Below are 19,122 nucleotides of genomic sequence, written 5' to 3'. Positions count from 1 at the left end.
AGCAAGTTATGAGCTAGTTTAGATTTATGGTAATCAGTTTCTCAATGGACAACTGGGCGTGTTTTTACTTTTTACCAACTGGGCGTTGTACAGAGGAGTGTATGACGCTGACCAATCAGTGACCAATCAGCGTCATACACTTCTCATTGTTCCAGCCCATTGTTAGTGTGATTGTGCAGTGAGAGAAGCTGGGCTGGAACAATGAGAAGTGTATGACGCTGATTGGTCACTGATTGGTCACTGATTGGTCAGCGTCATACACTCCTCTGTACAACGCCCAGTTGGTAAAAAGTAAAAACACGCCCAGTTGTCCATTGAGAAACTCATTAGCATAAATCTAATATAGGTCATAACTTGCTCAAAAATGATTATTTTTCAAAATAAAAGCCACTACTGTTCTCTACATTACAGCGCCGATCACAATATGTAGGAGATAGGGCACTTATAATCTGGGGACAGAGCCTCTTTAACACAAACTGGTGCGAGGGATCGTATGGACGAGAGACTTTACAGGAGCTTTGTAAGGTCAGGTTAGTAAATGAGGCAGAACTATAAAGACAATCAAAGTCAAAGAATCATAAAGGTCAATGCACATTTCTTGAAAAAAGAGGGGAAGGACCCAGTTAAGGAAACGAGTAAATCTCCTACTGTCCTCTAATGTAATCCGTTCCCGTTTTTTGGCAAGAAACGTGCAGATAAAACACGGATTGGAAAGATATTTGGGTCACACATACAGTTTAGATGCAGTTTTCGGCTCAGGTTTTATAAGCCAAAGCCAGAAGTGGATCCAAAAGGAAGGAAGGCCATATAAAGGAAAGACTGATTGATGCATCTCCTTTCCTTTGTGTCCATTCCGGTGGCTGGTTAAAAAAAAAAAAAAAACTGCATCAAAAGTACGTGTGTGATCCTGGCCTAATAGAGGGAACGTATAACTCACCTGCAAATGTGCTGGTATGTCGGAAGGCTCGCACTTGAGAGTCAGAGAGTCCAGTGAGGAGGGAGATAAGCGTGTCCATGAGAATCCCATCATAGATGATATTGTACTGACAGCAGCTAACCATTGTTCCCAAATATTCGCCAAAATTGCCCCGGAATTTCTTCCAAGGCTTGGTACTGAGTGACAAAGGATAGTCTGCAGAATCCTGGGGCAATAAACATTAGAAGGATTAGTCCCATCCCAAGACACGAGGCCTATGGTTAGGATATACAGTGAGGGTCCCAGCAGGTATTATCAAAGACCGTAACCTGGAAAGCCAGACTTAGGCTATGTTCACACGGAGTATTTTGGGGGAGGAATATCTGCCTCAAAATTCCGTCTGGAACTTTGAGGCAGATATTCCTCTCCCTGCACGCCGATTTTCGCGGCAATTATCGCGCCGTTTTTCGCCCGCGGCCATTGAGCGCCGCGGGCATAAAACAGCGAGATATACGCTTTCTCCTGCCTCCCATTGAAGTCAATGGGAGGTCCGAGGCGGAAGCGCCCGAAGATAGGGCATGTCGCTTCTTTTTCCCACGAGGCAGTTTCACTGCTCGCGGGAAAAAGACGCCGATGCCTCCCATTGAAATCAATGGGAGGCGTTCTCGGGCCGTTTTGCCGAGTTTTGCGACGCGGTTTCCGCGTCAAAAAACTCGGCAAAATACCCCGTGTGAACATAGCCTTAGATTTCATCATCTTCCACATGGAGCGGTTGGAACGGTTTTATACACGGTTTTTTATTAGCAGAATTAGATTATGGATAGAGCTTTGGCCGGCTATTGTCCGCACGGTCTAAGATTAGAGAACAATGTATACAGATCAGTCTGCACTTTATTGTATCACTGTTAGGCTGGATTCACACGACCACATTAACGTCCGTAATGGACAGACGTATTTCGGCCGGAAGTCCCGGACCGAACTCCGTGCAGGGAGCCGGGCTCCTAGCATCATAGTTATGTACGACGCTAGGAGTCCCTGCCTCCCCGTGGAACTACTGTCCCGTACTGAAAACATGTTTTCAGTACGGGACAGTTGTCCTGCAGAGAGGCAGGGACTCCTAGCGTCGTACATAAGTATGATGCTAGGAGCCCGGCTCCCTGCACGGAGTTCGGTCCGGGACTTCCGGCCGAAATACGTCCGTCAATTACGGACGTTAATGTGGTCGTGTGAACCCAGCCAGAGAGTTATCACTGGTGGAGGAAGGTTAGACCCAACTCCTCCTTCATTCCTGCAATCACTTGATCGGTCACATGATCAACAAAATCAAAAGAAGCGGCACTGCCTCTATTATATACACAACACTCCTTAACCATTACTATAAAAAATAGAATTAGACTTACTGGTAATTCGGTTTCTAGTAAACCCCCCATGACCGCACCACAGAAGGTAAGACCCCACCTCGAATACGGACAGGAAAAAGGTTTAATAGCTCCCCCCCCCACCGTTCCTCCTCCGTGTATGTCCACTAACCGTGTCTGGTAACTTTACATACCTATTACTTATCATAAATATGTCTAAATAATGTTTAAATCACATAAATAAGGGGTGGGGGGGAATAGAAGGGGGTGTCAGAGGGTTTACTAGAAACAGAATTACCGGTACGTCTAAATTCTATTTTGTCAAGGCACCCTCTGACAGCACCACAGGAGAATTGACGAATAAGAATTGGTTTAGGGGGGAGGGGGGGGGGGGACTACAGCTTGGAGAACTTTCCTACCAAAGGAAATATCCTTGTAGGAAAACAGATTTAATCTGTAATGTTTTGTAAGAGTGTGAACAGATGACCAGGTTGCCGCTTTGCAGGTCTGTTCAATGGAGGCTTCCGCTCTTTCTGCCCAGGATACTGAGAGCGTGTAGAGTGTGGCCTTCAGATTATCTGGGTGAGACAGCTACACAGATCGCCTTTTAATCCATTTTGCCAGTGTATTTTTTGCCACCTTCTTTCCCTTATTAGGACCATTAAATTGAATGAAGAGATTAAGATCTTTCCTCCACGAGTTTGTGGACTCAATATATTGTAGGATAATCCCGCGGACATCTAGGGTGTGAAACTCTTCCTTCATTTTGTCAAAATCCAACAAAAGGGAAGAACTACATCTTGGGACATGTGGAAGATGGACATTACCTTGGGAAAGAAGGGGGGGGGGGATCTGGATGAAAAATAAGATTATCATCGCGGATTCTAAGAAAGGGAACCCCAAATCGTGAGGGCTTGCATTTCCCCTACCCTTCTAGCGGTGGTTAGAACTACTAAGAAAGCTGCCTTCCAAGAGAGATGATTTATCTTACAGACAGATATAGGTTCAAAGGGAGATAAACGTAGTATTGAGCAGTTTGACGTGAAGTCCCAAGGAGGAAGAAATACAGAAGGTCTGGGAGATAATCCAGATGCTGCCACAAAGAATCTTTTCATCCATCTATGGGAGGCCAGATCTTTATAAAAAACAATTACTCATAGCGGATACTTGAACTTTTAGGGTGCTAGGTTTTAGTCCTTTTTCAAGGCCGGATTGCAGAAAATCCAATATCTGTGCAATATTAGGATGATGAACATCAGGAAAGGAATCGCCACACCAGGATAAGAATTTCTTCCAGACCTTCCCATAAATGGCATTAGTGACTTTTTTGTAGGGTTTTTAGGACTGCCCCTGACAATCCTTTGGCTGTCAGTATCAGGCCCTCAGAAGCCAGGCTGCTAAGTGGAATTTTAGCTGCTCTGAGTGTAGGATTGGCCCCTGATAAGGAAGATCCGGGAGTGATGGTAGAATCAAAGGATCTGTTATCTTCAGATTGTTTAGGAGACCAAACCAGGCCCTTTTTGGCCATAGAGAAGCCTTCAAAATAAGACGGGTTTTCTCTATCCGGAGTTTCTGTAAAATCTGTGTAATCAAGGGGGTAGGAGGAAAGGCATACGCTAGACTGAACGACCATATGTGAGCTAGCGCATCTACCCCTATGGATTTTTCTTTGTGGTTTAGAGAAAATAATTTCTGAGCTTTGGAGTTTCCCTGGTTGGCAAATAGATCTACTTCCGGGACACCCCATATGCTGGTAATCTGAAGAAAAACCTTTTGGTTCAGGAACCACTCTGTGGATTTTACAGCTTCCCTGCTCAGAAAGTCTGCCTGTGTGTGTAGAGTCCCTCTTAGATGGATGGCTGGAATGGACCCGAGTCTTGGTTCTGCCCAGTAGAATATTTGTGAGGCCTAGAGTTGGAGATTTCTGTTTTATGCCCCCCTGGTGTCTCAGATATGCCACCGTAGTTATGTGGTCTGAATATACTCTTATGTGTGAGCCTCTGACTAGATGTTCCACTGATCTATGGGCCTCTAATAGAGCCATCAGTTCTAGAAAATTTGAGGAGTAAAGTCTCGGAGACCATGTAGCCTGGAATAATCTTCCGGATACCACTGCACCAGCCTAGTGTGCTTGTGTCTGTTGTCACCGAGATCATGGGAGAGGGATGCCAAACTACTCTTTTGTCCAGATTCCTGGGGTTCAGCCACCAGATGAGGAAACTTTTACCAAACCTGTGAGGAGTATCTTCTTGTCCAGCGTTAGAGAGGATTTGTTCCATTTGGACAGGATCAGGGCCTTGAGATTTCTGGAATGAGCCGGAGACCAGGGAAGCGCCTGAATGCATGAGGTCATTAATACCAATACCGATATTGCCTCTCTTATGGAGACTTGTCTTTGACCCCTGAAGTTGGAAATTCTTATTTTCAGGGATAATTTTTTGTCTTGTGGCAAAAACGTTTGTGAGAGTCCAACAAGATTCCCAGGAATATCTTTTATCTCTCTGGAGTCATGTTGGATTTTTCCCTGTTGATGATCCAGCCAAATTCCTAGAGTGTTTGACAGGCAAGATGTAGGTGACTTAAGTATTTGAGAAGAAGGTGCTATTAGAAGATCGTCCAGATATGGATTGAGGTTTTTCCCAAATTCCTGTGATGGGCCACCACCTCTGCCATTACCTTGGTAAAAAAAATCTTGGTGCAGAGGAGATTCCGAATGGGAGTACATTGAACTGGTAGTGGTACATTTTTTGGCCCTTTTGGACTGCAAACCTCAGGAACATTCTGTAGATCGGATGTATTGGAATGTGATAATTTGCATCCTGAGGATCTGTAGTCGCCAACATGAAGTCTGTCCCTACCACTGGAATTGTTGACTTTATTGACTCCATCTTGAACTTGTGGTATACCACAAATCCCAACAGTTTTAGATTTATGATTATCCGATCTTTCCCGTTGAGTTTCCTGACCAAGACCAGGCGTGAGTAGTGGCAGAGACCTAGAGAGATCACCTTCATGTATAATAATCTTTCTAGGCCTTCTGATGGAGACGTCTGAAGAGTAAGAGCTGGGAGATGGGTTATGACGATTTTGTTTGTGGGATAGGAGAACTATTTTGAACCCTTCTAATATGGAATTCAGTATCCATTTGTTGGAAGAGATGTTTTCCCATTGAGTAAAAAAAAATAATTTGAAATTCTGCCTCCTACTTCCCTGGCATCATTGTCTATCTTGGTTAGGTCTGTTCTGGTGAAGGAAGATATTCCTTCCTCTACCCCCTTTGGGGTAGCTCCACTTGCCCGATTTACCTTTTCCCCTATAGGATTGTTCTGGGTTACGAAAGGGGCGAAAAAACGGTTTCTTTTTTGGAACTTTAGGTTCGGGAAGGGTTTTCTTTTTATGTGATGCCTTCTCTAAAATGGTATCCAGATCTGGACCGATCAAATATTCTCCTTGAAAGGGTATAGCGCAGAGTTTGTATTTTTGATAATGGATCCCCAGACCACATTTTTAGCCACAGGACTCTTCTTGTGGTGTTGCAGAGTACGCTAGCTCTAGAAGCAACTTTTATGGCTCCTGCGGAGGCATCCGCCAAAAAAAAACCAGTGGCTTTAGAGAGAAGGGGAAAATGTCTTCTCTAGGAGTGCCCTCTTAGGGGTGAACCTCAAGTTGATCGAGCCATCTAAACATAGATCTGGCTACACAGCTGGCACCGATATTTATCTGTACTAGAGCGGAGGTAGCTTCCCAGGATTATTTTGAGGAGACTGTCAGCCTGTCTAATGGTTCTTTTAATTGGGAAGAGTCCTCAAATGGAGAGTAGTCTTTTTTCACAACTTTTCCACCAGAATATCAATTTTTGGTATTTCAGATCAGGATTTATTTCCTCTTCATCCAGGGGGAATCTCTCTAATTTCATGAGGTATGAAGATCGGTTTCTCAGGAAATTTCCATTCATGCTCAATAAGTCCTTTGAGGTTTTTATGTATAGGGAATACTTGTTTTCTCCGGGTCCTTAGGCCTGCAAACATCTCACCTTGGACAGAGCGTGATTCTTGGACTTCTTCCACCCCCATTGTACTTCTCACGGCCCCTAGCAGCTCGACCATAAGTTCAGATGAGAAATAATCATTTCTCTTCTTTCTGTGGTGTGGAGACAGATGCAATCTCTCCGTCCTCTAGTACACCTGATACCGAGGGAGTATAACCGACACCTTCAGAGCCTGAATCCTCTTCAACCATGATTTTTCGTTTTTTAGGTGTGGGAGGGGGGGTCAGTTAGGAGGAGGGGGGGTCAGTTAGGAGGAATGTTTGAGAAAAAGATGTCAGAGTGGATTGTATCTCCTGTTTGACCATCCCTTTAATTTCCTCCAGTAAAGATGCTGCTCATCCCTGATAACTATAACTTTTTCTATACACATTTGACAAACTCTTCTTATTTGAAGATAATTTTTTTTTTAGTGCAAATAGCACATCTACAAAACTGGGTTTCTTTTTTAGGCTTTGAAGGTGGTTCTTTTTCCGCCTATACACAAGAAATAGACAAGATAACAGGATTAAGCCGGCGTCTTGTAAGAAAAACAGATCTCACCCACTTCCCTGGAACAAAGTTACAGATCCAGATTCCACGCAATGTTTAGAAGAACCACCAGATTTGAGGGTCAGATTATCCATACCAAGGAAAGACTTGACAAACCCAAAAACAGTGGTCAGTAACAGAGATCCTACCTGAGAATGAACCCTCTGTTTAATCCCGGTCACTTGGCTTAGCGTGGAGAAATCAGCCAATCCTTAAAAGGAGGGAGATTTGCTTGACTTCCTGTAGGCCTTTAACCCCTTTCTCATTTCGGGAAAAGGAGATTCCATGTGGATCTTCACTGACGCTAGCGGTGGGCGCCGCCATGTTTTTTCAGAGCATCGCCACTAAACCGGAAGGGACAACGCCGGCGTGTGCGTCTCACAGTGCAGCGTACGCTAGGCCTAGAGGAGTCAACGCTACTTCCCCCGTGGAAGTAGCATGGCTAGGGAGCTCTGAAGAGGACTGCAGCCAGTATCAACCCCAGCTTTACCAGAACGGCGCAGAAGGGGTTGTCGTAGGTCCCAGACCCAGAAGGGAACGGCAGCAGCAATTGGAGTAGGAAGGACCAAACCCCAGCCGCCTGATTTTCCATTTGTTACTAGCCTTCCCTGCCACCAGCCCAGAGACGGTAGTAACTTCTTGTTGCCCGATAGGGACGGGAAAAAACACTGAGGAGGAACGGTGGGGTGGGGCTATTTAACCTCTGGGGCTTTTTCCTGTCCATATTTGAGGCGGGGTCTTACAGCCTGTGGTGCTGTCATGGAGGGTGCCTTGAGAAAACATGGACACAATAAAAGGTTCACGTGAAGGACTCATTTCACATCTTCAATTGTCATGTAATATTTCTATTTATTGAACTTGAGTAACTTCAACTGACCCACCAGGAAAAGTAGAAAATCCCGTCTCTGCTGGGAGTGGAGGTGCTCACCCCTGAAGTTATACTTACCTTATCCCTGCAGACGTGGTGATCTAGGAGGGTCTTCCTCCAGGCTGCTCCGGCAGATTCATTACACAGCTTTATTAAGGCATTTAAACGGACGAGTTAGGAAATAATTTGAATACTAACTTCATCAAAGTCTTCTGTCATTTTCCTAATGATTTCTGCATTCTGCATGGTCTCCATCATGTCCCTAGTCACCACACCTGGAAGGGACGGACATTGCTACATAAATGGACTGCACGATACATGCCTCCTTGTTTCAATCATTTACATGTAACAATAAGACTCCGTGTTGAGGATTACATGCTGAGGTTTTACTTTAAAGGGTTGGGGTATGTGCACACACAAAATCCAAACCGTCTGAAAATCAGGAGCGTGTGAACATACCCTTATTCCCAACTTCGACATTTATGGCATTTCCACAGGATATGGCATAAATGTCTAATAGATGCGGTCCAGAATGGGGTGTCTGCTTGTTTCTGATTTAAGACCGGGATAAAGCGGAGGGGGCTTCGCACTTGCACGGCTCTCTACATTCTGTTCTTTGGAAGTTTTCGGAAACAGCCTGTCTCTGTAACTCCTATACAACATAATGGAGGGAGATGCACACCTGCGAGGCCCCCTCTCCACTTAGTCCCTGCCTGAAATCAGCAGCAAGCGGCCACCTCACCAGGCGAAACGGGGATTAGGGGACCCCCATTCTGGATATAGATGTGGGTCCCAGAACTTGGTACCGAATCTATCAGCCATTTATGGCATATCCGGATATGCAATATCTAAGTTGGGAAGAACCCTTTAATGTTCTGTTCACACCAAGCTTGGCAAATCCAGTTTTTATTCTTCCCAAAATACATATGTGAATTAATTCGCCCTGTACTGTACTTGTCAGTGGAATCCACAGGTTACAGAATTTGGCCCGGCTTCGTCTGCCCAGCCGATTTTTATAACTCCACAAATGTGGTAAACAATCCTGCCTCTTCTGAATGTTATCAGAATTTCTATTGAAGCCCTGGCTGGTTACAGAGAGATACAATGCATATACTGTATATGTGCCTCGTATACGGCCAGATTACGGATTTATCTAATACAGAGACATACAGGGTTTTTTGGAGGCATATTCCATTACATGTTGTATTATGGAAGTATTCTCCCCTAACCGCACTGTTCCTAGGGCAGAATACAGAGCCTCAGCAGCTGCAGTTTTGCACGGACCCCAAGGCTGGGGCTACACAGTGATATTTGGTTGAGGTTAAATTGCTGGAACACCACAACCTAAATATCTCTCTATAGAAAGGTCTCTCCTAACATTATTTGCCATAGGGTCACATATTGAGGATGCGGTTCTCTTGCAATTTCACCGCAACTGGTAAGTCTCCCTTATCAAATCATTACGCTCTTTGTTCACCACCAATCTGGGTTTTGAATGAGGAAAAATAGAGAATTTGCAAAAAGGTCTTTGTTATTTAAGTACCACTGTGGTGGTCCCTGGAATGCAAACTACCCAATGCTATACAGTTAGGGGGTATATTCACACAGGATGGAATTGCTGCAGATTCTCCCGCAACATAGCAGCAGTAAAGTGGGTGAGATTTCAACCCACAAAATTTAGGAGACAAGGAGGGAGAAGGGAGAGGAGAGAGGAGAGAGGAGAGAGGAGAGAGGAGAGAGGAGAAGTGTACGAAGCAAAAAAAAAAAAAAACAATAGGGACGGGGCTTGTTTACAGCAGAAGCGCAGCCGATCAGCTCACCTTTACAACCACAAGCCTGTATAATAAAGTTGATTAGCCCCAGAAGAGCAGGCTCGCGGTCTGCCTTGTAAGTCTCCAACCAATCATCTACTAGTATCTGTAAGAAGATATGGAATAAGATCATAAATTTATACAAGCAAACATAACGTGGATTTCCAGCATCACACAGCTGACTGCCTCTTACTTGCATGGCACTTCTGCCTAGTCTGATGGCTTCAAATAGGTCCTCACCAACTCGGTCATCTCTAACTCGCTTAGTGACCTAGAAAAAAAAAAAAAATATGGGGTTAAGATGAGGAATCATTTGACACTACAAATCCCAGTGTGGATTTCTTGCAAAAACTAATTGTCTGCTTTTAGAAAACGTCTGCTCATCCATGCGAGCGCGGCATATGTAGCCGGCAGAGGGAAGTTTACTGCACTTCTAGAGAACGCTGTTCTAGTACCTTTTGAGAATACCTTTTGGCAGGGACCCTAAAATGCACAGACTGAACCCCTCTCCCCTAGTGGTCAAGCAGTTGTCTCAAAGAGGGATCCCCCTGCTCAGGACCACCCTCTATAAGCCATAGCATATAGTATTAGCGGCCCATCCATGTATTAGGCCCCATGCACACGGCCGTGCCCGGAATCACAGCCCACCACCCTCATTTTCGGGCCGTCTTCCCTTACAAAGTATGGGAGCATGGCCCGTAAAACCGGTCATGCTCCATAATTCCCGGCACAGTTCTACGGCACGAACACCCATCCGTAGCAATATGGAGAGGTGTCCGCGGCCAATAGAACTGAATGGGGCCGTAATTATGGACGAATTTACGATCGTGTGCTTGGGGCCTTGGTGTAAGGGGAATTGTATGGCTGGCCACAACTTTTCCTGGCTATAATTGCCGGATGTTTCTCTACAAAAAGCGTTTTTCCTCTGTGACACAATCGCACAAAAAGGAAGAGTCCATTAGGAAGCCAAAGTCCCCGCGACCGTCACTTGCACAACCACATTATTAAAAAAAAATGTTGAAAATGAACAATCCAGTGGTGTGTGCAGAAGAATTATTAATTCGGGAGCCTTGGTATTGAGGACCTAAGAAATAACAACAACGGGAAATTCCCTTTCATAAAACCCAAAGGACAATTTCTTTAGATGTGAACGGTCACCCTACCCGGCAAATCATCATTTTTTGCTTTTACAGAATAAATTCTGCATCCGCTACATCGCAAAATCCACAGAAAAACCTGCATGCAAAATCTGCTGCGTCTGATCGTATCCTTAGGCCTAGTTCACATTAAGTTTTTTTGGAGGTGGAAAAAAAAAAAAAAAAAAAAAAAAAAAAAAATCGGCCTCAAAATTCCTTCAGGAATTTTAAGGCAGATTTTGACCTGCCGGCATAACACTTGCCGCGTTTTTTTGGCCGCGGCAAACGCTTTCTCTGTCTCCCATTGATGTCAATGGGAAGTCAGAGACCGAACGCCTAAAGATAGGACATGATCCATCTTTTTCCCCGCGAGCATTTTTTTCTGCTTGCGGGAAAAAAACACTCCCGCCTCCCATTAAAATCAATGGGAGGCGATTTCGGACCTTTTTTGGAGCGGTTTTCAACGCAGTTCCCGCATCAAAACCAGCGGCAAGAAACTCAGTGTGAACATAGCCTTACAATACTGGTTTTGGGCTGATCAGGCTTTACAGCGGAGGGTTGCAGTTCTAACCTGGGTATTCTTCAGCACACGTCTCCGACTTCTCCTAGGTTTCTTTTTCAAAGTTTCTTCAAAGTCGCTCCCATCATCATCAGCAGATAAATCTACCGGACTCTCCAAATCCCTAAAATGTAGGTTATATTGTATGAATGGCGCTCACTCCACCTGGTGAACATATTAGAGGGTTAGGCCTCATTTACACGAGCGTATTATACGCGCGTGCGACGCGCGTGCTTTTCACGCGTGTCGTACGCACCTATAATAGTCTATGGGGCTGTTTAGACGATGCGTGAATTTTGTGCTGCGTGAGTGCGTTGCGTAAAACTCACGACATGTTCTATATTCTTGCGTTTTTCACGCAACACGCACCCATTGACTTCAATGGGTGCGTGAAAACAACGCATGCCACACGGACGGTCCTGCGTTGCATGCGCGAAAATCACGCAAGAGCTGTCAAACTCCTGAATGTAAACAGAAAAGCACCACGTGCTTTTCTGTTTACAAACATCCAAACGGAGTGTCAAATTCGAGATGAGCGCACCGAACTTCACCGGGTTCGGCCAAACTCGTTTTGACCGAAACCGGTAAAAAATGTTCGGGTACGCGACGTCAGGAGACAGTCACTGTCCACGGTGCTGAAAGCGTTAAACTGGTTCAGCACCATGGACAGTGACTTCCGCTCCGAAAATCCATGAACCTGTAAAAAAAAAAAAAGTTCTGACTTACCGATAACTCCGGTCCGACCTCCCGGGATGACAGTTTAGTCCAAGTGACAGCTGCAGCCAATCACAGGCCAAGCACAGGCTGCAGCCAATCACAGGCTGCAGCGGTCTCATGGACTGCGGCGTCATCCTGGGAGGTGGGGCCGGATGACAAGAGAGGGACGCGTCACCAAGGCAACGGCCGGGAGACCGGACTGGAGGAAGCAGGCAGTTCATGGTAAGTTTGAACATCTTTTTTTATTCACAGGTTGGTGTATATTGTGATCGGAACTCTCTGTCGAGGGTGCTGAAAGAGTTACTGCCGATCAGTTAGCTCTTTCAGCACCTTGGACAGTGACGGGCGTCGACTAGCCTCATCTCTATGATGGCGGCTGCGCGAAAATCACGCAGCCGCGCATCATACACGGATGACACACGGAGCTGCCAAGTGCCTTTTGCGCGCGCAAAACGCAGCGTTTTTTTCGCGCGCAAAACGCACACGCTCGTGTAAATGAGGCCTTATTCCCATCTTTATAAATCCATTTATTTTGCTCAACCACGTAAAGATATTCATTTTTGTGATTTACTTTTCCTGGGATTTTCTCTCACCCTCGCTCATTGCACCTTTGTTTATTCCTCGGCCACCACTGCTTTCCTATGGCGGAGGCCGCGCTTGCGCAATGATATCCTCTGCGTCCTCAGGAGAGGACGTCCGTGTTCTTGTGACCGCGCTTATACGCGTATGCGATGCCGGCTTTTATACTTCTAGATTTTACAAGTAATTACATGGCCACCATATCAAACACTTCCAGGTGTTATCCTTCTATACACTAGACTGGATAATAATTCATACATGGTCAACTGTATCTAAGCAGAACATTTTCTGTTTAGATACACGCAATACAAGATGGTTTCACAACTGTCCAGTTTAAACATAACATGTGCCATGCTTAGATACACGACCCAGCATATGTCATCATAACATGCAACGTATGTAAGCCTAAAAGATGCTATACTTAGATACCTTTGCCTGGTATGAGAACATATGCTGTTGCGTGTATCTAAGCAAAGCATCTTTTCTGTTTAGATACCTTTACATGGTATGATACTATATGCTTGGTCGTGTATCTAAGCAAAGCATATTTTCTGTTTAGATACCTTTACATGGTAGGATACTATATGCTTGGTCGTGTATCTAAGCAAAGCATATTTTCTGTTTAGATACCTTTACATGGTAGGATACTATATGCTTGGTCGTGTATCTAAGCATAGCATCTTTTCTGTTTAGATACCTTTACATGGTAGGATACTATATGCTTGGTCGTGTATCTAAGCATAGCATATTTTCTGTTTAGATACCTTTACATGGTATGATACTATATGCTTGGTCGTGTATCTAAGCAAAGCATCTTTTCTGTTTAGATACCTTTACATGGTAGGATACCATATGCTTGGTCGTGTATCTAAGCATAGCATATTATGCTTAGATACAGTGGATAGTTGTGAAACCATCTGCGGTCGCGTGTCTCTAGCCATATAGAATGTTATGCTTAGATACAGTTGCCAATGTGTCAAATAATATCCAGCCGAGGGAATCCAAGGATAAAACAGGATATTTTTAGATACGCTTTACCCAGCATATGTTATACCAATGCAATGGTATCTAAGCCTAAATGATGCTCTGCTTAGATACATACCCCAGCATATTCCTTCACACATGGGCACTGTATCTTACACTTGCTGTGTTTAGCTTCAAGCAAAAGAATATTGTTTATCAATTATCCACTGTATCTAAGCATAACGTGCTATGCTGAGATACACGATCAAGTTTATGGGGCCGGAGATTGCTTCGAGGGGGTGGAAAGATCTTATCGCGGTGGGGGGGGGGCCGGTGGACGGCGAGTGGGGTGAAGGGGCTTTACTCGAGTTGGGGCAGGTGTTCACACAGGGAGGGGGAAGGTTGCCGCGAGGGGAGGTGTAGCTTATCGAGGAAGGGGGGGCGTTGGTGCTGCGAGGGGGTGGGGAGTGGCTTTCCGCGAGGGGGCGGTGGGGGTGCCGTGAAATAGAAAGTGGCACTGTAAAACTATATAAAAGGGAATATGGGGGGGGGGGGTCATCTCAGCCGCGCTTACCATGCCTAGTTGAGACAATCGTCCTCCCGATCCTGCTAGAACTAGATAATCCAGCAACGTCGGGCGCGCGCACAGAGCAGAGCGGCTTCATTGACATCGAGCCGCTCACACCCCCTTTCAGAATAGATAACCAGCACTAGTTCCATTATGTAGTCGGGAAAAATTTTTGTATTTCGGTTTGGACACATTTAAAAAAAAAATAAAAGACACAACTTGGGAATAAGCCTTTAATGCATTCCAATATTAATGTGAAAGTTCTATATATGATCCTCACGTGTCAACTTCCGGCTCATCCCCCGCACTTGGTGCTCCTCCTCCTTCTTCACTGTCATGTGATCTGATCCGCAGTGATCGTGAGCGGGTGCTGTGAGCGGAGGCCGGCGAGGAGGAAGAATCAGGAGATGCTTGTGAAGTGGAGTTGTGTGGGACGTGGGACGCCATCGCCAGGAGCTGGAAGTGACACCGGGTGACATTACTAGTGCCGGCTCCTAAAGGAACAGCCTGAACTGTGGAGGACACTTAGGACATCACCGATACAAGGACCATCAAAAGGCGAAAAACCATGGTCTAGTTTATGTTCACATTAAGGGGGAGTTCACACTGAGTTTTTTTTTTGACGCGCAAACGCGCCAAAAACTGGCCGAACATGCCTCCCATTGATTTCAAAAGAGGGCGGAGGAGTTTTTTTTCCCGCGAGCGGAAAAACCGTCTCGCGGTAAAAAGAAGGGACATGCCCTATCTTCGGGCGTTTACGCCTCTGACCTCCCAGGAAGAAAGCGTATTTCGCGGCGAAAATTGGCGTGCAGGCAGAGCAAAATCTGCCTCAAAATTCCAAACAGAATTTTGAGGCAGATTTTCCGCCTGCAGAAAACTCTGTGTGAACTCGGCCTTACAACACAAAAAAGTTTGAACAGCACATTCCCAAAAAAAAAAAAAAATGAAACAAAATGTGTATACAGGGGCAAGAACGCCGGCGACTGCAAAAATATACAGCCCCCAAGAAAACGGCGACAGCGCACTGCGAACACTAATGTGACCTAAACCGCCAAATAGACATTACTGCTAAATCCACTTACAAATGTGCGCCAAGAACCTCCCTATTGTAAGAATATTTAGCATCGTAACCCTGTGATCGAGTCGAAGGGGTGCCGATGGGGTGACAGAGGGCGCACCCCCTCCCTCTGAATCCACTTAGATGCCGTGGTCGGTATTGACAGCGGCATCTAAGGGGTGAACCGCCGGGATCGCCAGGTAGTGCTGGGCGCTAGACTTCAATAAAGAAAAACGGATTTTTCCACATAACCACTTGTAGGAACATTTAGGCCTTGTTCACACAGTGCAGATTTTGCACGACCACCATTGCTCCAGGAGGATAGACACAGGAGCCGTCCTTTATACATTTCTTGTTTAGGTTCCATTTCTGTGTTTGACTTCATAAATACCTGCAAAATCTGCGCTGTGTGAACAAGGCCTGCAGGTTTTCCATATTTTAGAAGAATTAGACTTCGTTCACATCTGCATTCAGTGTTGTTGTTCTTCCGCTCCATCACAGGAGCAGAACAATGAAAATAACGGAATCGCCGGATTCATTGAGTGACGGAAACCAATCGGCGCCCAACGAAACCCATTGACTGTTGCGACGGGTTGCCGGACAAAATAGCGCAGCATGCTGTGCTATTTGGTCTGGCATTTTCGACCGGATCTGCGACACAGATGTGAACGACGCCTTAGAAAAAAAAATTAACAGTTCAGGCTTTCGTGACGTTGCAGTGATGACACGTCATGTGACTGTTGTCCAATGGCTGAAGAGACAGTGAGTTCAGTCACGTGACGTGCCACGGCAGCAACTGGACAACAGTCATGTGACATCGCTATTGCTCTAGAGCAGGGGGGGGGGATGAGGAAAAATTTTAACTCTTGATTTCCCATAACCTCCATTAATTTCAATAGGTGTAGATTGCATATGGAGTATGGATGGCAAAACAATCAAATGCTATTTTCTCCTCGAAAATAATGCTGACATAGACCTTAGCGGACACTTGTCTGACTTGGACCAGTACACCATAATAAATCCACGACCAGCATTGAGCTCATAATATACAGATTTACCCATGGCAACCAATCAGATTCTTCCTTTTATTTTTCACAGGCCCATTAGAAAATCAAAGCAGCAACCTGATTGGTTGCCGTGGGCAACTACTTCGCTGCACGATCAGCATTGATCCCATACTACGGATCCCATAATATACAGATTTACCCATGGCAACCAATCAGATACTTCCTTTTATTTTTCACAGGCCCATTAGAAAATCAAGGTAGCAACCTGATTGGTTGCCGTGGGCAACTACTTCACTGCACCAGTTTATGAAATCTCCATACAACCTACACTGAGAGGATAACATACTATACACATGCCCACGCTAAGCAGCCACCTCCCCCAGCAGGGTGTTAACGTACAATCTTCGGGTAATAAAAGGATTCGGAGGGGATAACGCCCGCACCTCACCGCCCGGGCTCAGCAGCAGTCCTGTCAAACAAGGGCAGATCTAACAAGAGGGAAGTCGCAGGCTCCTCCCACTGGCCGCTTTACTCGGCAACACGGACCGAAGCGCCGCCTCTGAGGCCCTGGAATCAGCCAATAGGGAGAGCGCTGTGTTTTGGCGCCAAGAGGTGATGGCGATGATGCCTGGTGACCCGGCGGCCATATTAAATCATGTCTGTGAGGCGCTGACGCCGGATTTCTGAACAATTTATATATTATTATCTCTTCAAAAGGCCTGATGTGTGAATGAGTGCAGACTTCTTTACCTGACATTAGTCGGGGCTGCCCTCTGTTCTGTCAGTATATCTGCTTTTTCAATAATAAAATACAAAATAGTCAACTATTCTAGTCAGCACTTTCTATGGTATAATTGTTTCTTGAAAAAGCTGGGTTATTACCAATGTGGCTTAGCGTTTCCTTTTAAGCCGCACCTCTAATTCCGCAATCTCCGACCGTACACCCGGTTCAGCCCACAGTATCATGCTCCATAGTGCCTCCAACACAGTATCATGCTCCATAGTGCCTCCCACACAGTATCATGCTCCATAGTGCCTCCCACACAGTATCATGCTCCATAGTGCCTCCCACACAGTATCATGCTCCATAGTGCCTCCCACACAGTATCATGCTCCATAGTGCCTCCCACACAGTATCATGCTCCATAGTGCCTCCCACACAGTATCATGCTCCATAGTGCCTCCCACACAGTATCATGCTCCATAGTGCCTCCCACACAGTATCATGCTCCCATAGTGCCTCCCACACAGTATCATGCTCCCATAGTGCCTCCCACACAGTATCATGCTCCATAGTGCCTCCCACACAGTATCATGCTCCCATAGTGCCTCCCACACAGTATCATGCTCCATAGTGCCTCCCACACAGTATCATGCTCCATAGTGCCTCCCACACAGTATCATGCTCCCATAGTGCCTCCCACACAGTATCATGCTCCCATAGTGCCTCCCACACAGTATCATGCTCCCATAGTGCCTCCCACACAGTATCATGCTCCATAGTGCCTCCCACACAGTATCATGCTCCATAGTGCCTCCCACACAGTATCATGCTCCATAGTGCCTCCCACACAGTATCATGCTCCCATAGTGCCTCCCACACAGTATCATGCTCCATAGTGCCTCCCACACAGTATCATGCTCCCATAGTGCCTCCCACACAGTATCATGCTCCCATAGTGCCTCCCACACAGTATCATGCTCCCATAGTGCCTCCCACACAGTATCATGCTCCCATAGTGCCTCCCACACAGTATCATGTTCCATAGTGCCTCCCACACAGTATCATGCTCCCATAGTGCCTCCCACACAGTATCATGCTCCATAGTGCCTCCCACACAGTATCATGCTCCATAGTGCCTCCCACACAGTATCATGCTCCATAGTGCCTCCCACACAGTATCATGCTCCATAGTGCCTCCCACACAGTATCATGCTCCCATAGTGCCTCCCACACAGTATCATGCTCCCATAGTGCCTCCCACACAGTATCATGCTCCATAGTGCCTCCCACACAGTATCATGCTCCCATAGTGCCTCCCACACAGTATCATGCTCCATAGTGCCTCCCACACAGTATCATGCTCCATAGTGCCTCCCACACAGTATCATGCTCCCATAGTGCCTCCCACATAGTATCATGCTCCCATAGTGCCTCCCACACAGTATCATGTTCCCATAGTGCCTCCCACACAGTATCATGCTCCCATAGTGCCTCCCACACAGTATCATGCTCCATAGTGCCTCCCACACAGTATCATGCTCCATAGTGCCTCCCACACAGTATCATGCTCCATAGTGCCTCCCACACAGTATCATGCTCCATAGTGCCTCCCACACAGTATCATGCTCCATAGTGCCTCCCACACAGTATCATGCTCCATAGTGCCTCCCACACAGTATCATGCTCCCATAGTGCCTCCCACACAGTATCATGCTCCATAGTGCCTCCCACACAGTATCATGCTCCATAGTGCCTCCCACACAGTATCATGCTCCCATAGTGCCTCCCACACAGTATCATGCTCCATAGTGCCTCCCACACAGTATCATGCTCCATAGTGCCTCCCACACAGTATCATGCTCCATAGTGCCTCCCACACAGTATCATGCTCCATAGTGCCTCCCACACAGTATCATGCTCCCATAGTGCCTCCCACACAGTATCATGCTCCCATAGTGCCTCCCACACAGTATCATGCTCCCATAGTGCCTCCCACACAGTATCATGCTCCATAGTGCCTCCCACACAGTATCATGCTCCCATAGTGCCTCCCACACAGTATCATGCTCCCATAGTGCCTCCCACACAGTATCATGCTCCATAGTGCCTCCCACACAGTATCATGCTCCATAGTGCCTCCCACACAGTATCATGCTCCCATAGTGCCTCCCACACAGTATCATGCTCCCATAGTGCCTCCCACACAGTATCATGCTCCCATAGTGCCTCCCACACAGTATCATGCTCCCATAGTGCCTCCCACACAGTATCATGTTCCATAGT

The 19,122-nt window shown here is 46.2% G+C and overlaps 1 protein-coding gene across 9 annotated transcripts in view; it reads right to left on the bottom strand.

The window, feature by feature from the left end:
- The window catches only part of STAG3 (STAG3 cohesin complex component), a 165,043-nt gene extending 147,938 nt beyond the window's left edge, over positions 1–17,105 (bottom strand). The window contains exons 1-7 of one of the 9 annotated variants that reach the window (XM_075859212.1): positions 17,031–17,105; positions 14,332–14,507; positions 11,237–11,348; positions 9,723–9,800; positions 9,539–9,635; positions 7,917–7,993; positions 938–1,142 (exon numbers count right to left, since the gene is read on the bottom strand). In XM_075859212.1, the coding sequence (XP_075715327.1) occupies positions 938–1,142; positions 7,917–7,993; positions 9,539–9,635; positions 9,723–9,800; positions 11,237–11,348; positions 14,332–14,507; positions 17,031–17,081 (796 nt within the window). In that variant the 5' untranslated portion in view covers positions 17,082–17,105. Of the gene's footprint in view, positions 1–937; positions 1,143–7,916; positions 7,994–9,538; positions 9,636–9,722; positions 9,801–11,236; positions 11,349–14,331; positions 14,508–16,461; positions 16,707–16,997 lie in introns of those variants that run through there. The other 8 variants (XM_075859205.1, XM_075859204.1, XM_075859206.1 and 5 more) reach the window with 8 other exon arrangements.
- Positions 17,106–19,122: the final 2,017 nt, after the last annotated feature.

This window comes from Rhinoderma darwinii, chromosome 3 (assembly GCF_050947455.1).
Source record: "Rhinoderma darwinii isolate aRhiDar2 chromosome 3, aRhiDar2.hap1, whole genome shotgun sequence".
Lineage (NCBI taxonomy): Eukaryota > Metazoa > Chordata > Amphibia > Anura > Rhinodermatidae > Rhinoderma > Rhinoderma darwinii.
The sequence above is the reverse complement of the archived record's forward strand: the minus strand, read 5'-3'. Positions and strand labels throughout refer to the sequence as shown.